At 37.2% G+C, this 25,245-nt stretch overlaps 1 protein-coding gene and 1 long non-coding RNA gene across 2 annotated transcripts in view; one reads left to right on the forward strand and one right to left on the reverse strand.

Annotated features, from left to right (window-relative positions):
• The window catches only part of LOC130426821 (alpha-1,6-mannosylglycoprotein 6-beta-N-acetylglucosaminyltransferase B), a 127,282-nt gene extending 109,073 nt beyond the window's left edge, over window positions 1–18,209 (forward strand). Inside the window, exons 12-17 of the mRNA XM_056753773.1 lie at window positions 6,208–6,363; window positions 6,461–6,607; window positions 8,658–8,774; window positions 11,974–12,048; window positions 16,112–16,383; window positions 16,724–18,209. Of these exons, the coding sequence (XP_056609751.1) occupies window positions 6,208–6,363; window positions 6,461–6,607; window positions 8,658–8,774; window positions 11,974–12,048; window positions 16,112–16,383; window positions 16,724–16,922 (966 nt within the window). The 3' untranslated portion in view covers window positions 16,923–18,209. The remainder of the gene's footprint in view (window positions 1–6,207; window positions 6,364–6,460; window positions 6,608–8,657; window positions 8,775–11,973; window positions 12,049–16,111; window positions 16,384–16,723) is intronic.
• Window positions 18,210–22,493: 4,284 nt separating this feature from the next.
• LOC130426909 (uncharacterized) lies at window positions 22,494–25,035 on the reverse strand. Its single transcript, XR_008907242.1, has 3 exons — window positions 24,652–25,035; window positions 24,426–24,535; window positions 22,494–22,615 (listed from the first exon to the last, which is right to left on the reverse strand). It is a non-coding gene; the product is annotated as an uncharacterized LOC130426909 (long non-coding RNA).
• Between the last annotated feature and the right edge of the window lie 210 nt (window positions 25,036–25,245).

Raw genomic sequence — 25,245 nt, forward strand, 5'->3', positions numbered from 1 at the left:
CGGCTGCGTCTTAATGCAAGTGTATGCTTAATTTTCTGAACAAGAAGAAGTAAAAGAGTCAAGTGTTTATTTTCATTTTGTATGTTGATTAGGACAGCCTGCTTTATTAGCGTTTTATTTTCACTTTGCGTGAAGTAAAATTCTCTCTTTCTCTCTAACGTTGCTGCTCTCGCGCAGCCCCCGATGCTTTCTCAGGTCCGAAATTAATTTGAATTGAATGTCGTAATTCGGTCGGTGCCCTTAAAAGTATTGAGTCCGGTACCCAACCCCAGTACTGTGCAAGGTTGTCAGGGTGTTGCTAAGTGATCTCTAAGATGTCCTTGGTTGTTGTTAGCATGTATCCATGTCATTATTAATGTGTTCTTGGTGGTTGTTTTTCTGGCCCAAGTCAAGAGTTCACCCCAAGTGTTTTTTCACATATTCTGGTTTAAGGGGTTTTGAATAATTTGGCAAGCACCACTAATGAGCTGTTTTCAAAAGTGTGTTTTAATAAATGGTCGAAGTGCACTGAGAGATCTACAGTGTGAGCATCAGAGCATGTCTGCATAATACTTCAAAGTGTTTTGTTTCAAAAATGAATGGCCGTTTTAAGACTAACTCACGCTACACAAAAACATTTGTTGGAGTTTGTTGGTTCTGTGAGGAACCCATGTTGGTTTGTTGGATCAATGTCAATGAAAATTATGAATGTGTCACGGTTTCCCTCTGTCTCTCCACGTGTTTCCCCTTGGACTCAATGCACCTGCCAGCGATTCCATCATTACCCAGACTCCTTATATACCCAGTCTTATTATGAAATTGTTGTCCGTTCTCTGTTGTGTTAGCTTCCAAGTTTGAATACCTGTCAGTGGTCTTTAATAAACACGTATCTTAGTCGGATCCTTGTCTGCGCTCGTCTGTGGGGTTCTGTGACAGAATGTTGGTGTTTGTTGGATCTGTGTAAAACCCTTTTTTTGTGATTGTTAAATCAATGTCATTGAGAATTTAGAATGTCGGTGTTTGTTGGCGTTTGTTGGATCAGTGTGAATTAGCCTTAAAGATCAAAATAAAATTAGATTGACATTACATTTGGGGTTGAAATGGATAATCAATCAAAAATGTGTTGGAAAAAAACACTTGTTTTTATTCATTTTGAACTGATTGGATTGTTAATGTGGGTGTTAAGTGACAAAATGAAGTCAAGCAATTGGAGGAAAGGGATTGAATTAGACATGAATCAGCGAAAAAAAATGTAGGCAGAGACAGTTATTACATTTTGATGAAAGATTTTGTAGACAATTTTTCTGTAATAACATGCACCAGTGAATTTGGCACACTCGGTTCAGAACCATTTATTAAGAAAGTTAAAAAGTGCCATTTCGTTTTTATTCTGTCTTTAAAGTATATACAGAAAGTTTAGACATTTATTTTTTAATAATACAAAATGTAGGATTGTATTTTGACTCAAAATGAAAAACGGATATTATAAGGCACAATATTCATATATTTTATTACTATTGTGAATGACTATTATGATTAGATTTTCAGTTGCTATTTCAACAGAAATGAATGTGCTTACTCAAAAAAGTATAATACAGGTTTTATGTGGATCTGGGCATTTCTGTAGCAATGTTTTATTCTCAGTGTTGTTTAACTATTGTTTGCATCTAGAGGTCAATACACAGATGTCATTAACACTGTGCTGCCATTCCTAAGATTCAAAGAAATCTTTAATGTTAACTTTAATGAGGGCCGCTATTGATTTTCTGAATGTCACTCTGCCGCTTGTAATAGTACATCGCCTGTTTCTCTGAACCTACAAATGCACGTCCATTATGGCGGAGAGCCAAAGCAATTTTGGTTTAAACAAGAGTGATTGAGTCCTTATACTGTATGTCCTTTTAAACGTCTGTGGTCACTTTGTTTACCTGTCTTTCTGTTGCCTATGGTTCCAAAGTATAACCAGCACAGGTTCCTTAGCAGCACAAGAACATTTATAATGTTTTTTAGAGGCCCTGATTTGTTTCAAAAACTTAATGGTGTGTGATAAGAAATTACTGTAGGTGTACAATTTGCCTGAGGGTCTGTATAAATTGTTAATGTAGTAATGATTTAAATGAGTAAATAATTCATATTACTCTTTAACTGCAGCATTTGGCATATGTAGGAAATGTTATTACCGTCCAGATGATATGAAAAACACACCCGCTGGGTTCTGGTGGGATGAGCAACACTCACAATTGATGAGAACCTACAAACTCATTTTGGGGCTGCAGTGAACTTAATATCTCGCTGCTTTTAATGTATATGATATTATGGTGTATATAACTGTAACGTTCAAATCATAATGCATTATGCATGATCATATATGCATACATAATTGCTAATAGAACTGTTCATTAGCAACATTGACTGGAATAGAAGTTATGGCTGTAAAAAAAGAAAGGCTCTGTAAGACTCATTGTGATTTCAGGTCTGCTTCTCATGGTATCAGTAATAATTAGGGCTGTCAGTCGATTAAGCAAATCAATCTGATTAATACATGATACGGTGATTAATTAGTTGATTAAATAGCAAATAACTGCATATATCAACACTTGCTGGGAAAACCTCCCAAGTGAACATTATGCAGTAGATAGTGCACTGAAAAAACCTGTTCACACATAAGTTGGTTTTGACAATGTTGGTAGTTGCTGTTTTATTTAAGGCAATGTAGTCTGTTACAATTTATAATCAAGTTTTTCATGGCCAGAATTAAGGGTTCATGTACAAGCATGTAAGAGTCGGAACCTTTGGCAACCAGTTCCATTTTGCTATGCACTGTCTAGCTTTTTCAAATGCAATGTGTCCTGGGTCGGGGCCGAAAATACACTTTGCATTAATATGAACTTAAATGGTCTGATGATATAACAGATGCTTATTATGATTTTCTTATAACGTCGTGTTTTTTCAACGAGGGAAATGAAATGTATAGCCTTAGTTTTAATGTATCGCAGGGGTGGACTGGCCATCTTGAGGACCGGGCGGTTATCCCAGTGGGCCGCTAAAGTATGGGGTAGGAACGGACGCTTTGGCTTCTCAGACCGACGTATTATAAAAGCAAATGCACGCAACGCGAATGCAAGAGACACGTATGCATGAAATCCCCCTGCACCAGCCCTACCCCCCTTCCCCCCTCTCCGTCAACAGAAATAGTGGAGGGCCGATGTGGGCCAAAAAATGCCAGGGAACATTTCTCATCCCAGTCTAACCTGATGCATGGTATCATATATTTATTCTGTGGAGACTTGTATATTACTGCAAGCGATTCACATACTGTAGACTTCAAAGTTGAAAAATTGGACAGGGTTGTTGGCATGTGCAGCTGAAGTGAATGTTTGTCTTTGATGTTGCATGCAATGCAATTGTTAATGTATAGCAAAATAAAATCTTACAGTGTTAATCTCTATATTATTTTCTTGGAATGATCCCATAGGACAGATTATTTCTACATTTATATCCATACAGTATTTGTGCGCATTGGACTAGTTGGTGCTAATGATATAATTCCATTTTTCGTAACATTCTAAAAATTAAACAATTTAAATAAATGTAATAATAAATAGTTCATATATTATGTATTCATGTACACAGAAATAAACCCTCACACTCACACTATTTTTAGAATGTAAATGTTGCTCATCACTGAGTTGTTTATTGAACAGGGACTGGAGTGCAAACTGATGACAGATGAGGTTCTTTGCAGCCCAGATCTCTGTCTTTGTCAGATGCAAATGAAAATGTTTCCTTTGACCTTGTAATGCAGTAGGGTTGCATTTGGGATTCCTTTTCATCTTCAGATGACAAGGTGAAGCTGTTAGCAGCTGTGGGTAAATTTCACAGCTTTCCACTCTAGTCATGTGCTTCTGTTTGGGCCAAAGTTCTTTCCGTAAGTAAATCCACTTCTTGGAAACAGACAACGACTTGGAAGCACAGCTCCGATTGATTAGGGATAAATGAAAACAGTTGGCTTATGTTTCAGTAACATCAGAAACACAATTAAGTAGCGCTTAAAAAGTCTCAGGCAACATTTAAATGATAAAGTTTTAAAAATGAAATAAAGCAACTCAAAATAAAGCAAATCGCAAAGTAATTGAACAGTTGGTAATAATTTTTAATAGTTTGGGAAAGAATCATCATATAAGTTGGTCCAGTTGTTGCACCTATACTTGAAGGTTATGAAGTGACATGCTTTCTTTACCAATAAAGCAAGTCATATGATAAGGCTAAAACGAATATAATTTTTTGTTTTAGATGTAATGTGTATTCACGATTTAAGGTTCAAAAACACTTTATTTTCCACATACCGTGCATGTTTGTTTCTCCTCTTTGCTCCGCCTCTCTGAAGCGCACAGATTTCTACGAAGCTAATGGCTCTGAAAAGCGAGGTGTGCTATGATTGGCCATTTAAACAGCGTGTAGTGATTGGTGAAATACTGCAAGCGTGTGACAGAGATGTTACGCCTCTTACCATATTTGGAACATCAGGTTCAAGAACAATTGTACTGACAGGTACACCCACCTTACTTGCTTGTGGCGGTCTTAGTCAAATCATACCACGAACTGGCGTAGATTTGTGGGGGTGTGGTTACACGAGGCTTTTCAGGCAGGTCTGGGTGGGCTCTCGCTTTTAGATAGAATTCATCTTTTGTTCCCACACTTAAATTTTTGCAATTGTGCGTGTCTAATACATGCAGGGGCAATTTATAACACACAAAAGTGTGTAGGCCTTACAACATCTCCCATGCTGTCCATTGAATGTGCTCAATATCTGCTGTCCATGGTGCTGATCTGAAGTCAAGCATTGCCTTCATGTATCTATACCGCACTTATGTGATGAGTGCACATAAATAACACCACAATATTTACGTTATTTTCTTACTTTTCAGACCATAGAATCATATCATCATTTAATCATAAATATTTTATAGTATATGTAACCCTGATGTAGACGGCTAATTTATTCATGTTAAATAATATATTTGTCTTGAAGAATCATTTTTGTTAGCACACACTGATTGATCGGAGGATTTCTTAAAAGCAACCTGTTAGTGTGTGTGTATTTTCTAAAGACGATGAAATTCTGACTTGAAGTACAGACAAACATTTTGTGTTGCATCTTTGATTTATTTTATTCTTTAGAATTATTCTTTATTTTGCTGTTTATTTACTTTATCCCTAGCAAAAATATAATTAATTTAAAATGCATTTATTTCATACTAAGTACAGCTTAAATGTATTTAACAGATTTACTGATGTGACTTACTGAAATAAAATTATAATTAAACTTTATTTGGGGAACTATTTATACACAATGCACATTTCTTTATAATAAGCCTGTGTTTAAATAAAGATGTGTTCTAATGTAACTTTTGATAAAGATTTTATGATTTCTTTAATAAAATCAATCTTTCAGTGCAAGATATTTAAAGTGTACCCGAAGCATACTTGCAATAGTTCCACTTTAGCACAATCAAATACACTTAAATGTGCCTTTCGTTGTACTTCAGCACTATTTCTGCACAATTAAAGTATATTAAGTACAAAATTACTTTAAGTATACAAATTAAATGTTTATTCTACATTTTGTTGAATAATGAATTTGTGTTGTCTTCACAAGTAGATATGAGTTTGCAGTGGTCTTATTCTCAAGGTTCAAAGAAATGGTGCTATATAGCACTAAAAGTTGTTCTTTGCTCCTAATCATCGGGGAACCACTTTTAGTGCTAAATAGAACCATCTCTTGGTGCTTCATCGGTTCTTCAGAGGTTTTTCGGAGGTTATTTGGGGTGACCTGTTAAGCCCTGGTGAAAAAGCACCAAAGCACCAAAGTATGGGTCTACATAGCAGAAAACGTGGTACCCCTATGATTACGGGTTTTCTCCCTCAAATAATCTTGGTTCATCTTATTATAACATAATTTCGTCTCCTGCCTGATGTTCTTCCCTTTGGCATCCAAGTCTGCAGGTTAATTAGATCTATCAGTTTTGGCATATGAATAAGGTAGAACAACACTACGGTATCATTTTGGATCAATAACAAGTTAGTAGAATATATCAGATCTATCAACACATCAGCACATTGCTCTTTATTTTTTTGTGTGAATGCACATCGCATCGCCAATATGACTTTAAACTTTATTTGTGGACCCAATGTCTTAACTGAGCCTCAATGTCTGTGCTCCTGCAGGGTATGGAGAAGTTGCTGACGATCTTGCATCGGTACATGGACATCCACGGTACAGTCTACTATGAGGCGCAGCGCCCACCAGAGGTGCCTGCATTCGTGAGAAACCACGGATTGCTGCCTCAGCAGGAACTACAGCAGCTTCTGAGGAAAGCAAAGGTATTGCTTCCAAACTTCTGAGAGATATGTTTAGAATAAAAAGCTTTAGAAGTCTCCTGCATTTTTGGATTGTGTGATCTTTTTTATATTCTTCCAGCTCTTTATGGGACTCGGCTTTCCCTACGAAGGCCCCGCCCCTTTAGAGGCCATAGCCAATGGCTGCGTTTTCCTGCAGCCGAAGTTCAATCCTGCTCGCAGCTCCCTAAACCACGAGTTCTTCAGAGGAAAGCCCACTTCCAGAGAAGTATGTGAAGCACCACAGGATTCTCTTTCAGTTCCTTTGTTTGTTAGGGTGGGGCAAAATTCTGATTCGGCTGGCTTTTATTTCATGCATTTGGTTTTAAAGGCGCAGTTTTGGATTAACAGTGGCCACTAGCGTTGTATTATAGATTTGCAACAAATTGCTCAGTCCAGACACGACGGTGGCCACCACAGTACAAAAAGACATTGTTCTCATGTTGATTATGCGGGCATTTGAAAGACTGTAGAAAGAGCAATGTCATATTTATTACATCAAATAAAAGGTCTGTGGATTTTAAGTATAAAAAGAAGGATAAAAGTCAGGCAGGAGCTAGGACCTGCGCTAATATTACAGTTGAAAGAAAAAGTATGTGAACCCTTTGGTCTTACTTGGATTTCTTCATAAATTGGTCATAAAATGTGTTCTGATCTTCATCTAAGTCACAACAATAAAGAAACACAGTCTGACCAGAGGTCAGAGCCAAAATTAGAATGGTTAGAATAGCTGGTGTGTCCCATACAGCTATTATCGATAAGCTTATCTTCAGTCAGGTGTGTGGAGAAAATTTCAACCAGTGCCCTTAGTTATCTCCTACATTGTGAAGCATTTCTGACATAAATTAATTTAAATCTAATATACTATTTATTACAGTGATTTGGGATTTGGGAAAGAGAACAAATGACTTGTTACAGAAGTTTAAACTTGAGGAAGACTTGGACTCGACTTGAACTTGATTGTCTTGACTCTGGACTTGACTTGGACTTATCTGTCTTGATTTGAGACATGTATGTAAAGACTTGAGATTTACTTGTGGCTTGCAAAGCAATGACTTGGTCTGTACGGATCACGGATCATCCGTGGTCTGATTCACCACTATACCACAGGGGAGAGGGAGAGGAAACGCGTGTTGTAGAGTTGTTTGTCCGTTAAGGGCTGCTGTACAAAACACGGCGGCGAAATCAATGTATGTAGGGCCGCTCTGTATGTAGATATAAACATCTTATTCTAAGGTATCAGAAACATAACGGTTCATTACGTAAGGTCTTTATACACCTCTGAAGAAATAGTTTTGTATATTATATTGCATATCTGTCAAAAAAAAATATCTGTCAAAAGTTCCTCCTTAAAACCCTGTATTGTTCCTTTAAAGACATTCATTCATCTTCATTTGGTGAATTTGGTTGTTTTGCCAGCAAATATGTATTTGTTAATATGTAATTAATTCTATTCTTTAATGAGATCAATAAAATGAAATGCGTGATATGCCATGGACAGCCCTAATAGAAATGTTTTTCACCATACCGACATCAAAATCTGAATATTCTACGAGCCCAAAGGGCTCAATTATTTTTCTAAACAATCTTCATGACAGAAGCATTTGGGTAAATCACCCCCATAAACATTGATTATATAATCCATTGATTATAGTGCTAATAGCTGTGAAACTGTTGCAGAAGTGTCTCAGGTAATAGAGTTTGTGACCTTCATTATCACTCTGACTGTAATTTTAGTTCGTCTTCATTTGCATCCCGAGTCTAACTTTATTTACCTTCATGATAGCAAACTGTTCATAAAATGCAGAGCAGGTTTTAGTGTAGAATGCTCAATATTCATTGAAACTGAATTATAATTGCTCGGCAACTGTCTTGTTATTGTCATGTATTATACATGATTCATCCAAGAATTCAATATTTGATTGAATATGATATACAGTATAGCGTTGCGTTGCGTGAATGTTGTGCCTTTTTAAATCTAGCTCTTCAAATTTAAAGAGATTTCTGTTTCCTGTGTGCGACCTCAATTCAAACTCTAGTTCGTATTAAGACGTTATCAATTCAGTTCAATTTAGCCACACAACCCTGCTGTTCTTAAAATGATATCCAAAGTTATGAATCAGGTCCACTGGTGAAATTCATGTTGCCCTGAACAAAATGATAATGTCTCCCCCTTACAATGAACAATGAACTGACACTGAAGCATTCATCTAGTGCTCTGTCATTATCACGTTTAGACTTGTTGAAGAGCAGGGGGATTTTTTTCTTCTCTCCACCAGGTATCTTCTCAGCATCCTTATGCTGAACATTACATCGGCAAACCCCACGTCATAGCCGCAGACTTCAACAACTCCGAGGAGTTTGAGGCAGCCGTTCGAGAAATCCTCAATGTCAAGGTAAAAACGTCATTTGTAATTGTGTTGACGTGCACCCTAATAATAGTCACCATGAGAATATAAAACTGTAAATACATTAGTTATGACAAAAATAATACAGATTTTGATTCATTTAAAAGAGATCTTGAAAATCATTTCAGATGGAAAGCAGGAGAACACTTGCAACGTGAATCTCTTTTATTGATTCATTTATCTTCACGTCTTGATTTAATATTGCGTACTTGTGTTGTGTGATGCAGGTCAGTAAAGAATCAATAATCATTTCTTTCAGTACTTACATGGAACTGATATTTAATAGATTTTGATACTATTCTAAACCCATTAATTCCTCAAATTCTCCTCTTTGGATATTTAAAGCTTGTGAAAATAAATGCACCAGTTATTCACTTGGTTTCATGCTAACTTCTGTTGTCAATTAAGTATTTTCGTGCTAGCTCTTACAGGATCTTACATTGTTTTGATTGACGTTGACAATAAATCTATATACATGACTATGTTTTGGGAGTGAATTCTCTTTATTGCGTAACAAAAAATTATATTTTTAGATGTACTGTGCTAACCAAAGCCACATTTAGCTTCTCAAAGCAGTAAGTGCACAGCAGAAGCTAAACCTGTGTGTTGGAGCGATTTTTGACCAAAGTGATAATACCAATCCGATCTACAGCATTCTCATGGAGCAAATACAGTAAATCACTGTCAACATACACAGTAAAGAGATAGACACAGTGTTTCTGTGATTTTCCGTCACCACATCTCTCTGTCAATGTCTAGAAGACAGCAATAGTGCTTCACTGCTTCAGAGTGCTATACACAGTTACTAAAAGCCAGGCCCTGGTAATCTCAAAGTTGGACTACTGCAATGGTCTCCTTGCTGGTCTTCCTCCAAAGGCTATCAAACCTCTCCAGCTGGATCAGAACGCAGCAGCACGCCTCATCTTCCATCAGCCCAAAAGGGCTCATATGACTCCCCTTTTCATCTGTCTCCACTGGCTACTGGTTGAAGCCCATATCAGATTCAAGTCATTAATGCTTGCCTATAGGACATCACTTGATCTGCACAGGCATAATTTCACACCCTCTAACACTCCTACACCCCACCAAGATCCCTGCGTTCAGCAAACCAGCGGTGTCTATTGCCTTTTCAAAAGGGCAGTAAATCGCTTTCCCGCTCATTCTCATTCACAACTCATTACTGGTGGAACATTCTTCCTAATTCAATATGGTCAACCACATCTCTCTCGACATTCAAAGAACTACTTAAAACCCATCTCTTCTGTGAATACTTGACAGACAATTGAAGAAAACAACTAACCCTCTCTATTTCTCTCAACAGGTAGTGGTCTTGCTTTTGTTGAAACCAGTAACTTTGTCTTGGCAGTTATTGTATTATTGCTCCTGTATGACATATCACTTATTGCTCCCTAAACTCTTTGTAAGTCACTTTGGATAAAAGCGTCTGCTAAATGACTAAATGTAAATGTAAAAGCTGCTGAGAAAACTGCAAGCTTTAAAGGGATCATAAAAGATCTTGATAACAAACAAATAATGTAGTGATTTTCTAGTTTATGGCTATCCCAGAGCTTGTTCGGTCATAGTTCATGAGACTTGATTAAATACTCAGTTGCGTTTTATTTAAGTCTCAACTTCTTAGTCTCAGATTTAATCTAAAAGTGCTTTTGAAAAATAAAATGAGACTAATGTTAAAATACATGAAGAGTATGGAGGTGTAAAATGTAGAGGTAAAATAATCTGGATTTTGGCCAACAATTCCTACATGGCCCTGATTTCCTTAAAGTATTTGTGTTTTAGTACATTCACTAGTGTTCGCTAACTAAACCAACTTACCTTTATTGGTAACTTTAAAATTGTTGCAGAATTTAAAGTATTGAACTCTTAACTTTAGGTCTTTGTGCTTAAATGACCGATGGCTTCAGTGTTGCCTCTTTGTATAAATGGTCCTGGATGTGTTTTTAGCTAGTACAGGTGAAAGATCTGAGTCGACGTGGTTTTCTTTACTCAATGTTTTAGCTGTAGAACGGCAGTAACACCAATCAGTGCAAGACACTCAAGCGTCTCCAGCAGAACCAGCCGACGCGATCGATCAAACCCACACTGTGACTTCTGTGTCTTCAGCCAGGTGTGTCGGGCAGGAAGCAAACAACCCAAGCTAAAACATTTGCCTTCATGACGAAGCAGTCATACTTTTATATATAAGAGGGAGTCATGTGTCAAAATCTTTGGGTAGATGGCAGAGCTATATTGTGCATCAATGTATACATCAATATGAATTATTTGCTAATGTATGAGCATTAAAGTAAATAAACTCTTACACTCTTAAATAAAAAAAAGGAATTTGGCCCAATACATAAAAGTCCTTTACAAGCACCCTCAATGATGTGCCTTAAAATTTGATGCATTCCCTAAGCACGGAAGCCACTGTTAGAACCATAAAGATGAATCTATGTTCCCCTGAACCTTTAAAATGCATGAGTCCTGATGAGCAGAATTTGGAAGTGTAAACAAAACGCAAGATTTAACTAAATATCTTGTAGTGATGCACTACGATTTTTAAATCTTGCAAGTTTAGCATGTTTGAGCAAGATTTGAGATGATAATATCTGTCCCGATTCTCCTTTTGTGTCTGATGCAACAAGATTTCATAATCAATAATGATTTAAAAACGTTTATTCTCGCTCAGCATATTTTTTATATTTTGTTTTCACCAGGTATTGCAGCTTGTGTTTCAATATGTATGTAAAATATGTATGTGCATATTATGCAAAGGATCATGGAGAAAACACACCTGCAGGCAGTCCCCAGCCCAAATAAAGTTTAAATGTTAAGGAAGGAAGTGGTTCTGGGGGACAAGAAAAATAATAATAATAATAATTTCATCCTTCAGGCAGTATTATGGGGAAGACAGCTGGATGACCTTTAACATAATTTTTTCTAATGTCACATTTGTGGCTTTTTTGTGTAAAAAATGTGCAGTGTTCGTGTTGTGAATATATGTAGCAAAATATTTGTCTTTCTCTATCCTCCTTAGTTAATGCACTTAAGTAAACAGATGTTCCTCTATAACAGGGGTTCCCTGGGCTGAAAAGTCTGAAAACCCCTGCTCTATAACACACAACATAAGATGATCATACAGTAAAAACATTCCTGAAAGACAATGTTGATTTTGTGTCTGTTTGTACAGGTGGAGCCCTTGATACCCTTTGAGTACACTTGTGAAGGGATGCTGGAAAGAGTGAACGCTTACATTCAGCATCAGGTAGCCTACAGTAGATTTCCTCTGCTTCCTAAACACATTAAACACATAAATACACTCAAAAGAAAAGTTGCTGAACTAACTTAATTAAATTAAGGAAAACTTTTCAACGAAATGGAATTGAATTAAATTGATTCTTTATAATCTTGTTGTATGAACATCATTTTTTAAGTAGTCTTGATTAAATTAATTTGTGTTATATACATGCATATTTTACATACAACCAATATAAAAAAACAATTTTATTGATGCCAATATATAATGAGAAGCACTCAACAACATCTTTTATAGTGTACATTCTTAACCTTAATTATACATTACATCATTTAACTTCAACAAGAAGATAATGAGTTAACAGTATTCAACAGTAATGCAATTAAAGGATTGTAACCGCCCACGAACTCACCAAAGGCAACGCTTTTCTGAACAATGGTAAACTCAAAACTACGACAAATTCTTCAAGAACTTAAAGATAAATGAATAATAAAGACTAACAAGTGTTTATTTTGACTGAAAAATGCATAAAATAACACTCATTTAAGAAAATAACTCTCAAAATGCAGTTATTCACGAAGTATGCTAGGAAATATTAACAATAAAAGCTCTCTGCCAAATTGTAACTATTTTATTTCAACACAACACAATTCCTGTATTTTGTCTCAACATGAATGGATTCAGTTATATTATTAAACATAAAAAGAAATCATGTTGTGACCAAATTTTCCAAAAGTTGTGTTGATTTAACTTAAGCAAGTTAAGTAAAATGAACAAGCAGCAAATATCTTTTTTTAAGTATACGTACTGAGAAACATGATTTTTACACTTGATGGGTGTAATAAGCATTTTACTCTACTGTAAAAACATGTCTTTTTCCTGGTGGGGGAAAGTACATACTTATATATACCCATATATCTGTGTGGTAACACTGCCTCAATGTAGTGTCTCTTTACAATCTTCACCATACAAACCAACCAAACAACACAGAGAAAAAAAAAAAAATTGTAGGCACGCTTAAAAATCCTCCTGAAAATGTATATAATTTGGTTATTATTTAGACTTCATGTTACAGTAGGTGCGTTTGGACACAGTTCAAGTCTGTGATCTGTGCAAAATAAGAGTCTGTATATTGTTTTCATTAGTGGTTTGAACTTTGCATCTGCTGAGCTTTCCTTTGGGATTTTATGTCAACTTTGACATCAATTATTGTTTTATTAATCTAACGATATTTTCTGCTGCAATTTTAAGTCATTGTACCACTTTTCTTCTGGTTTTATCTTGATAAAAACCTGTTACACTGATTGGAAGTGTGACGGTTTTGTTATGTTTTAGTTCTGGTTTTCCCATGTTATCAAGTCATCATCAGTTTATCACCTGTTTGTCCCTGATCATCTGCCCTATTTAAGTTGATGCCTGTGTTCAGTTCATTTTCTGGTTTTGTTTATGTTTATGTGTGCTTATGGTTTATTTCTGTGGATGTATTAAAACATACCCTTTTGTATACACTACTTCCCTGTGTGATAATTGTACTATCGTATTCCGTGACAGGAAGTAAGTTGTCCATAATAACACTCAGTTAATGTTAGATACTCACTGAAAGTTGCATTATTCTATAGCCAAACAAGCCAAGCCGATTTATAGTCAATGACATGTAAACAGTAGTAATTGTATTGCCAACTTGGGTTTATTCTTTCACTAAATACTGGGTGTCTCCTTCAGCCAGAGAACTATCTTGAAAGTAATTACAGATCTCTAGTTCAATAAATTTTCAATTAGCAACAGTGCTGAAAAACATTTTGCCATCATTACAGAGGGTTCTAAGCCACTGTTTGCCTCTACAATGAAAGAACGTCTTTCAACATTAAAGAAGTTTAAGGTTATTAAATAAGCACCTTCTCCTCAAAAAAAATGGTGACAATAAATAAACACCAGTAAAGTAAAGCTGTGAAGATTACCAAACAACAAAACAATTCACTTACAGCAATGTCCATAAAGGTGACCAGCACTGTGCCTGAAATTGCCTACTTCTATAATATATAGTAGTCGTTAATAGTATGTTTGAAACCTCAGAATGCAAAAAACAGTAGACGAGAAATACACGGATGGTCTATTACTCCCGCCGAAATTCGTGAGTCGAGATTTATGAGTGTGGATCATATGGACATTTCTCTAACCCATGATGCCACGGGAGCTGAGTAACGATCAAATTTCAAATGTAAATCAAACAATGAAGTGGAAAACTTTAATGCGGACATCTGTTTTTAACGTAAGTGGCAATAAAAAAAATTATTGTGACTAAATTATGTTTTTATCAACGGTCAAGTATATAAGTTGTTGTTAATACGTCATAGGTCAAAGAGCATATGGGTGTCATGACCATAAAACATGGCGTAGTATGTCCGAAATTTATTCCTACTACTCTCACTCATACTATATAGAACGTACTATTTTAACGGGGGATCGGTAGGTACATATTCAAATTCAGTATATACTGTCACAGCATGCCATTTCGAACGCAACCGTATATCATTTATTCTTGGTGCAAATAAATATTTAAAAGCTTGAGATGACAGCATTGTTCAACATCGATTGGTTGTTGGTATAACATGTAAACATGTGGAGATTCACCTTTTACAAAGTCAATCACGTTTCCTGAATTTTTGTATTGAATATATTGTTTAAGTGAAAATTGTAAAAAATGTTGTCATCATTTGCTGACCCTCTTGTCATTTCAAACCTTTATGACTTTCTTTCAGAACACAAAAGAAGATACTTTGAAGAATGTTGGTTACCAAACAGCCCTGGCCCCATTCACTTCTATTGCAGTCAAAAAACCAATGCAAGTGAATGGGGGCCAGTGAACAACATTTTTTCAAAATATTTGATTTGGTCTTAGAAGTCATACAAGTTTGAAATGACAAGATATAACAGACTTTTATTTTATTTTCGGGTGAACTATCACTTTAGTAGGACAGTTGAAACACGTTTCTAACGTACCTGATCTCAGGGTTTTGATGTGGGTGCTTTTTTCTCTTTTACTTACAATGTAGGTCAAACCAAGCACACACACACACTTCACTCTTTACAGGCAAGTCCCTGGTCTCTTTTGAAATAGTCAGAGGGGAATTGTTATTGAAGGGACAATATTAAGTAATAAAGAAGAAGCATTTCTTGTGACCCAGTCAAAAGTAAAAATTCTGTCATCATGTACAGTTCTTGGACACCATTGACACCCATAGTAGGAGAAATTACTTAATAATTTGTATTGTTCTGTTGAACACAAAAGAAGATATTTTGAAGAATGTAGGACAGTAAACACTTCTGCGGCACTGTTGACTACCATTGTATTTTTTGCAATTGTGGTAGTCAATGGGGCACAAATTCTGTCTGGTTATAAGCATTCTTCCAAATATCTTTCTCTGTGTTCATCAATACAAATAAATGTATACACATTTGGAACAACTCGACGGTGAGTAAATAATGACTGAATGTTCATTTTTGGGTGAAGTATCCCTTTAAATCCACTTTGAGCCGCATGAGTTTTAGTTCAGGAGCAGCTAAAGTGTTTTACACAATGGCTCCCCTTTGAATCCAACCATTAAAAATATAATACATGGCAGCTCCTCAGGGGTGTAGATCTTTTACTTCTTCTCTATTAATCTGCTAACTTTGATCCTGCACCCAGATACGCTCTCTGGTTAATATTAACACCTGAAAGTCATTTTTAAGGCTGATCTATTATTAACATTGTTCCTAGAACGTTCTAAAATTCACCTCAGCTTCAGCTTCACCTCAGTCTAATATATCAAAATTTCATAACAAACAAGATAAATGCTACCAGAAGGATAAAATTAACTACGATTTTCATGAAATATCGGTTGTTTGTTTGCATTAAATGTTATTTGATTTGAATATGTTACATTTATTATGTATAATAAGCCTAAAGGAGAAACAGTGTGCTCCGAAATTGCTCTTTTACTATTAATGCATTATGAGATATGGTCATATGGTCACGTGAAACATGGCATTACTTATAATTCTTATGCTTTTGTTTTTAAATTCCTCGTAGGGTTTTTGTCAACAAAGTCGTCCATTTCCTGCGGTCAATGAGTCCAGATCATGGCCAGGGAATCCACCCAGCCCTTTCGTCCAGCCGTCAAACTCCACAGCTCTGATCTGGGCTCCCAACATCTCTGCTCCGGCCTGCTGGCCCCCCCTCAGAGCCCTCCGGCTCTTCCTGTCTCCAGAGGACTCGTCCTGTGTGAAAACCTGCCAGGAGGCCGGTTTCATCTGCGAGCCAGCTTTCTTTCCTTTCATCAACAATATGGAAGCCTTCAGCGGGTGAGACGCACAGCTTTCTATTGATGGTGTATATGTGTGAATAAATGAATTTGCTCTTTGAAGTGTTACAGTTAATATAAAGTTACAATTGTTTGAGGAACGCATACTGTGAAGCGTGAATAATGTTGAAAACTCAAGAACAGAATGGTTCTTTAATTAACCAATGACCACAATCGAGCAATTTTCATGAATAAATGTTATTCAGCTAATGTGCACGGATCACTGTCCAAAAATGCTGTAAAGATGTTCTCTGATTCCAGAATGAAAAGACTTGAAATGAACCACGTTGAATAGGCTGTGTTATCTCATGTGACCTGAATCTGGCTCTTCGTTTTTGTAGGCTCGACGCTCGCTGCGAGTCGCTGGAAGCGGAGAAGAACCACGTGTTTCCAGCGGTACAGGTGGAAAGGAGAGAATGTTTTGTGCAGAAGGACCCGCTGCTGTTCAGCTGCGCCGGGTTCAGTTCCAAACACCAGCGCCTTTGCCCCTGCAGAGACTACCTCCAGGGCCAGGTGGCGCTGTGCAGAGACTGCCTTTGAGACGTCTGCGGTTAACCGAGGCCGGTCCTGGATTGTAAAACATGCAAGTTTTCCCAGAATCACCAGGTTAATGGGAACTCCTCGGTCGGGGCTGTTGGTTCAAGCATGAAGCGCCCAGAGAATTGTTTCTATTTGCACTTTGATCCAAAGCGAAATTTAGCCTCCGGAGTTCAGATTAACGTTTCCAAAGAAAGATGGCACCACGATGTCTTGGCTGGCGGTGGCTTTAGGGTTGAGTGGTGTGTGAAAGTGGTTCAGGTGGAAAATAAATGCAAATTGCAGTTGTGAGGGCGCAGCTCCTTTGTGATTCAGGTCAGACTCTAGAAGCTATAGTTTTAGGAATGCGTCGGAATTGCACATGTGTTTTGAAGTCAACATGAAATGGCATTCGCAACCAATTTACTTCCGTATTGTGCCGTATGTCCAAATAAAATGGGTTGTTCGATTTAATTTGAGTGTAGAAAATGAGCAACGTACTAAAACAGACCAAGATTTGAATGTGTTTGCAGTATTCCTCTCAAGAAACGAAGCATGCACCAGATTTTGAGGAGACGTTCATCCTCTAAATCATCTTTATTCCAAAACCTTTTCAGTACTGTTCTTTGTTTTAACTGCTGTAACCTTTCTTAGATTTAAATTACGCAGGCATTAGCACTTCATCACAACATAAAAACGATAATCTCAAGCCCTCCATAGATAGCTCTTCGGCTGTTTGTTAGCACTAAAGCCCCGTTTAGACCGCCATTGACACCCAACACGAGGCAATGTCATTCATTTCAATTGTAGCCTAACGACAGTGAGCGTTTGCGACATGAAGCTGGCGTGTCTGGCAACTCGACAAAGTTGAGATTTGCTCCACTTTATGCAAATTATGAAAGACTATTGGTAGCAACTACCAATAGCAGCGGAGCTCAAGTCATCCGTCTCTCACCTGTTACTGCAGAGTTTGCTTACAAATGTTTCTAGGAACGCTTTCTAACAACCTCGTAGCGAGAGACTACGCTCTGATCGCCTCATAAATAGCGGCCTGTGCAGCTTAGAAAACATCAGCCGAAAAACTGAAACTTGTTTCTGAAGTAAATGGGATCAATTCTGATTCCATGTTGACTTGAAGTTTGTGTGGAAAATAGAATAGATTTCTACTTTCAAAATAAAGTGGAAACGAATGGATGTGAATGATGTACAAAAAGCCATTGCATTTACCTATTTCATAAACCGGATTGTTTGTACAAAATAAAATTTACTTTTAAAATCTTCGCGTTGCATTTTCGCTTCTGCCTTTAGAATGAAAATGCACTTGAATGAGAATGAAACTCAACCTCGATTTGAAAATGAGTGTTCGAACCTCAGAAAGTGGTGGGATTATTGACTCTACTGGTGGGTGTGACTCATATGTTTGATATCTTTGTTCTGTTCTCTATGTAACTGAGCTGACGTTCTCAAAGCAGGAGGCATTCTGGGATATCTGGCAGTGAGGATGCGGCTCCCTGCCATCGGCAGCATCTTCAGAGCGTCTGAGAAACCTGCTGAGAATAGAAACTCACGCAACCCTACTGAGAGATACTAAGAAAAGATGCTCTTCTCATCACAACACTTCTTCCTGAAAAGCATTGGCAGTGCAGTACATACTTAGAGAGTAACTCACTGCTTACGTGCCTTACTTTTAGACAACCCAGTCTCACAGGAATTTGTGAAATTGTCACAAACTATAATCTATTAATTTGTGTTGATCAACACAAATTTCCTATTTTTTTCCGTGTCACCAGCATAACAATTTTTCAATACACAGTCATATCTTAACAAAACATGAGAATAAGATCGTAGGAAACAGGAATTCAAACGAAAGAGCCATCTTGTAAAATAGGTATGATTTCCCATCAGATAGCGTTGATATATAATAATACATATGTATCACATATTAAAAAAGTACTTTGATGGAAAGTCACAGTGACACGAAAAAACAGGGAAATTTGTGTTGATGAACACAAATTATTAGATTACCGTTTGTGACTATTTCACCAATTTCTGTGAGACTGTGTTGTTTTAGAACAATACCTGGGGCTTATCTCTAAATATACAGTATAACTTAAACATTTTTCAAACATTTGATGTTTTTTTGGCTTTGAATGTAATACAAAACTGCCATCACCTACTCACCTTTAACCCCTAGCATGCACTTTAGACATAGTAGCTTTGTAACATCTTCGACGGAAGTCTCCCCTCCGCAGTAGCTCTCAAATCTAATTCGTACTTGGGCTTCATTCAAAAAACATTTGTGACAGAATGTCCGCAACGTCAAATCTTAGCCATTATTTCTTGACTTGCATATAATTTTGCAATGTAGATTTAACATTATGGTTCTTGTTTCATTAAATCAGAATTGGAGATGCGCAGTCCAACTTGTAGGAGTTTCAGCGTGATTCACGTGATGCATCTTGCAGTGTGTCTATGATCTGCAGGCTAAATTAATCCCATCAATGTTCCAGACACCCCCTCAACACTTCTGTCTCCATCTGGCTCTCGTTCCCATTTATTTTTTCAGGCGATTCCTGTTCTGTTTTGCTTTAAATGTTTGTAATGCTGCTAGCTGTCACAAAACAACATTTCAGCCAGGAGTCAGATTTTAGAATGGTGTGAATACTACATATAATATTTCTTAAATAGACACTTTTTTATTTCTTATTTCTCCCCAACACTCTTAAAAAGAAAGGTGCCTGAAAGGTTCTTCACAGCGATACCATAGAATAACTATTTTTGTTCCATAAAAGAACCATTCAGCCAAAGGTTCTTTAACGATTCTTCTCTTTCTTACATTTTTATAAAAATGTAATCAGATGTAAAATGTTGAATATATGCTTTAGCATTAGCCTTTTTTAAAATAGCATGCAATATGTAGTTCTTGACAGTACAGTAGACATACTTTACAAAGACCTTCGAGACACAAAATCAGGATATTTGTGCATTTATTGTCCAGTTTTACATTTAATACATAACATTTTTGAGAGAGAAATAGGAACACACTCGTTGGTTACTCGTGAGTAAAAGGGCTACCATGGACTAATTTCTAACGGTTTAATGAAAGGTTTTAATCCCGAGGCCTTCAAAGATTTCACACTCAAATCCAGCAGCAAATTCAAATGTCTCACGCTGAAATGCCCGTTTGCAGTTGCATTTTGACAACTTTTAACAACTCTTTTTTTGTTAACAGGCTTGCTGTACTCATTCACTTTGCCAATGGTTCTCATGTACTCTACAAATGTCAAGACATTTTTCCAGATATTCAATCTAATTCACACTAATTATAACATTGAGCTTGTATGATTATTCGATGTCACGAAAAACAAAACAGAATAAACATGTCATGTGATGCCATTTCATGCCAACGTGAGAAATCCTTTGCACAGTCCATTTGCCAAACAAATGAAGCTCTCCAGATCTCCTAATATCTTATGAATACATTATATTTTTCTTTTATGGCGAAGCATCTATCATCCGTTGGAGATGTGAAGTAAACTGATCGCATGCTGTCCGCAGTTTCATCAATATTAAGTATGAAGAGGTGCACCCACATTTACATATAAATATATTTTCCAGGCACGTGTTTCCTTATCAGTGCACCGCACGAGAATATGCATGATGTCCATAATTACTTTGCACCGGATAACAAAAGATGCAAATCAAGCAACGAGCTGAAGAACAAGATGCCATGAGTGTGGACACCGGGTTGAAAGGTTGAAGACTCAGCTGTATGTTAGCTGCTCGTGATTGGGAATGATTCCTGCTCCTGTGAAGCCATGTGAATAAAAGAATCCAATATATTTGAGTATTTCTGCTGGACACCAGTGCAGTGGGGTGTTGGGCTGTAGTAAGGGGCCATTGCTCAATGGGAAAAACCAAACTGATCCCTGCATGTCCAAGTTGTCCTTTTGCATTTTACAAATACTGACCCAAATAAAAAAATCTTAAAGACAACTGAACAATAAACACTATCGAGTCTTTCATTTTATTTTTAAAGAACATAAATATCACTTTTTCACAAAAATTACTCTCCTAATTCTGTCGCATAAAAAGCATGATGGGAACTCAAAATTCACTGCTCAGTTAGTAAACTGTAAACTGAGTAAATTATCATGAAAATGTATTTTGATAGTGAACTACCCCTTTAAATTGATTGAACATGATGGTATTAAATTAAATTCAATCAATAATTTGTGCATTTCGAATTCCTGAGATTTCTTCTGTAATTTTAACAAAAAATACACGATTATGTTAAGTAAAGTTTACTCAATTAATTTAATGATATCTACTACCACACAGAATCATTTTTTACAGTGCACGATAGGCATCTCCACATAGCTTTGCAAAATGGTGAGTTGGCTGACCAGGTGTAAATTTGGTCATTTGGTTAAACGTAAATGTCGACTCTCAGAGATGGACAGCAGCATGTTTTTATTCACAAAGATATTTGGTTTTGCATGTCAATATTAGTTAAACAGAGGACTACAGTTTGCCACCGTTGAGGTTTAATCCAACAAACACAAAGTTTTCTCCAAACACAGGTTTAGAGGACATCATCAGCAGAAGCAGCTTCACTGCTCTGTGATATTTTCTCAGTGGAATAGTTTCAATTGGCCATTATTTCAATCTAATGGCGTAATGAGAAAGCACCAGAATAAAGTTGTAGCCAATGAACCAGTAATGAAACTTGCTGTTTCCAGGCATTTTTAAATTGCAGCTTTTTTCAGTTTTATAGGCAGAATACATCATGATATAATAAAAAAATTTACATACTATAGCTATCAAACTGGGCACAAACAGTATTGTATTGTTTTTATTTTTATATTACATATTGGCCCGGTTTTGCTTAGTAACATAATGATATGAGAAAATGAAAAAGATTATTGTATATAGTACACTTTATGCAGTTACGTTATTTAGGCTACAGTAATTCAAAATGGAATTTAATATAAATTCTACTCATATTTCATTCCAATTCTGCATCCTGTTTGCTACGTCTGTTGTTTCAGAAATGGACTTTCGCATTGGAAAAGGACACAGTTGTGTTCTTCAGAATGTTAAAGAGGACTGCTGGTGCTGTTACCTTTAGTAGTTAATGGAAACACAAATCAAGTTGAGCTTATTTTGCTCTTTTTCGCATTAGAATCCAACTATAATTTTTTTTCATGAAATATGACTGATACATGTTTTTGACAGGAGATTCACCTCACTGGTTTCTGCTCAGGTTGTAGTAGGATTGAAGTAATTTGGTCTGATGACAGTGGCAGTGATCAGTCAGACACATTGGTTATGAGAAAATTATGCGGCGTTTCTAATATGCTGATTGTAGTTGGCAGGAGGGAACACGCACCTTTAGGAGCTAGTTATTTAAATGTTTGTTCTAGTGTCACGCACATTATCAGGTAAGGTTTGAAGTTATAAGCAAACACCTACAGAGGCCAATGTGGGAATACGCGTGTTGTGTTCATCATGTTTGAAAATTTTATAGAATGATAATTTTAATAATTTATTAAAGAAATTCTGTCTTGTCAGTGCCGATATCCTAGTGGGCAGTGCTCTGCATGTGCTGTCAATGTGCACATGGCAACACGTGTTCGAATCCCATCTGGAGGTCCTTTGCTGATCCGGTTCCCCTCGCTCTAATGTATAGTTTCCTGTCCCCTCTATGTACTGTCCTGTCAAGGCAAAAATTCAAAATTAACCAAATGTAAATATTGTTAAAATTGCATAACTAATGTAACTACAGTAATGTTGTTTTGAATCACAATATAAATATTACAAGAGGACGTATGTAACCTGTAATCTGTGTAGACATCAAATGACACTTGAAGTGTAGATTTTTCTTTTAAGATAAGAAATCCATAACCATTACAGAGAGAGTTTGCCTTCTGACTTCAGAATACATTCAGAGGACTGTTTTTTCTTTTTCTTTCATCTTAAAAGATCAAGCAAATCCTTATGATATGACCCCCTTAATGCCTGCATGTTGGAGAAGTATTGAGCTCATATGGAAGAAACTTCTGGCTGAATTATCTCTGCACATTTGATGTCCTTCATCGCACACAAGCACAGCTGTAGAATGTCAAGGCACTATTCAGAGGACTGTAGACTGTAATAATGCCCATCGAAAACACAAAGTTCAGAGCGAGAGAAAGAACATTTGCATGCCGTTTTTAGTCCTCAACTCCTAATTATATAGTACATTGCATTTGATACAATTACTTCCATTTACATCTAAAAGCTGAACTGCTATGATTGCATTTAATCATGTGTTTTATGCATTTCCATACAAACCAAAAATGCAGAATTGTTTTTACTTTTCAATTAAAATCATTGTGCCCATCCAATTTCATAGGTGGAGATCAAATGTATAACATCAGATTCGAGGGCGAGTGGTCTTCCACGGGGTCCAGACCAGCATTTAATCTCTGCAGACAAAAAGAGTCCCGTCTGGGGGAACTCGGCTATGCGTCTTAATGATTCAAAGCCTTTGATGTCAAAAGCCTAATACAGTCTGACATAACAAAGCCATTTTGACAGGCCGTAGACTGGAGGTGACTTATGCCCCTATCTTCACTGTTTAGCTATAAACTCCTCTGTGATGAGCAGGAGTTAAAATGCTGAATAAATCAACTGCATGAGAGCAGATTGGAGCAGAATTTTAATGCACACTGGAGCGTGTGATTGCATTGAATGACAGAGAGTGAAATTACCGGCACTGTTAAGGGAGCCATAGCTGTGGGTGGCTGAATGTGAACTGCATTTAACTGCTTTACCCCACTGTACCTTTACCACAAATGTGAAGAGGGGTTAATACACTCATCACGCACTAGTGCCGTGGCCCATTCAAACCTCTGGTTTTCTGCTATAGGTAAAGGGCACTAGAGCCACTTGAAGTTAAGAGCTCCTATTTGAAAACGTATACCTACTGTAGATGTACATAGACGCCACATGGATGCTGAATTATAGATGAACACTGCCAACAAATAAAGTCGAGACTGTCCAATAAATACATCCATGTAAACTGGGAGCTGTGTTTCTAGATTAAACGCACAACATTGTTCACATTTCACAACAGTTTGTCTCCACTTACTTATAAAGCTGAACAATTCTCAACTTTGTTGTGTCGCCAGACACGCCCACTTCCTGTCACAAATGGTCACTGTTGCCAGAAGTAGCCAAGCTTATATTGAAATGAATGTGATAGATAGGTAGGTAGGTGGTAGGATGTATGGTTGGATAACGCAGATTATATGGTTGGATGGATGGATGGTTGGTTTATAGGTGGATGGATGGATGGATGGATGGATCTACGTCTGTCCTGCCCTATATGCATGAACCTGAGTCGGATACTGATGGAGAAGAGACTCCAGCAGAAGAATCAACTTTAAGAATTAACCAGGAAGTTGCTGAAAGGTGATTTGTCCAATTTGCGATGACATATCAGACATCCCACCTCGCTTGAAACCCTTTTCTATAAGTTACCTGTCAACAATTGGGTACCAAATTCCGGAAAACCTGCGATCGTGTTCCCGGGGGGTTCTCCCGCCGTTACTGGCCGGATGTCCCAGAGTCGGTCTGTTCGTCATCGCGTTCTAGTGGTTTTACGGGAGAAATAACAAAACGGGAGGTTGGCGACAAATTGCTATGAAAAACTTGAGACTCCTGGACAAACAGGGAGAGCTGACAGGTATACATATCTTTTATATACCTGTCGCGACTTGCGACGACGTTTGGTGCACTTTCCCCCTCGGTTTGTTCGCTCTGGTAGAATGCCCTCATTCTGTTATGGAGATTGTCACCAATTTGTGGGCGTCAGGTAGACACTAGTGATTTGCCACTCCCGGGAGAGGTGGGTTGTCAGACATACGCACACAAAAACATGTTGCATCATGTAATGTTATTAATTACAGGTAGCCATGTGGCAAATGTCACAGGATGGCTACAGAACAAGAAAACATACTGTATGCTGCATGGAGATTGAACAGGTATCATATTATAGTTTTTTCCATTTCTGTAAAACAGATTATTTCCTAACGCAGTGCACTGTAATGAAGGTTAGAAGATAGCTACAACCCCTGTTGAAAACACTAGCATGCTGGCTTAGGTATGTATAGATGCTGGTTTAAGATGGTCATGTGCTGGCCTTATCTGGGCTACTTTCAGCCACTACAAAATGTTTTTTAAACGGAAACGGTGGTGCCTGAACGAGATGGGAGGGTCTTTAATACTTCCAATTGGAGAACCTGTAACGGCTGATAAAACCTATTGACATCCATTCAAAAATAGCATCCGGTTTCCTTTC

This window comes from Triplophysa dalaica, chromosome 7, assembly GCF_015846415.1.
Source record: "Triplophysa dalaica isolate WHDGS20190420 chromosome 7, ASM1584641v1, whole genome shotgun sequence".
NCBI lineage: Eukaryota > Metazoa > Chordata > Actinopteri > Cypriniformes > Nemacheilidae > Triplophysa > Triplophysa dalaica.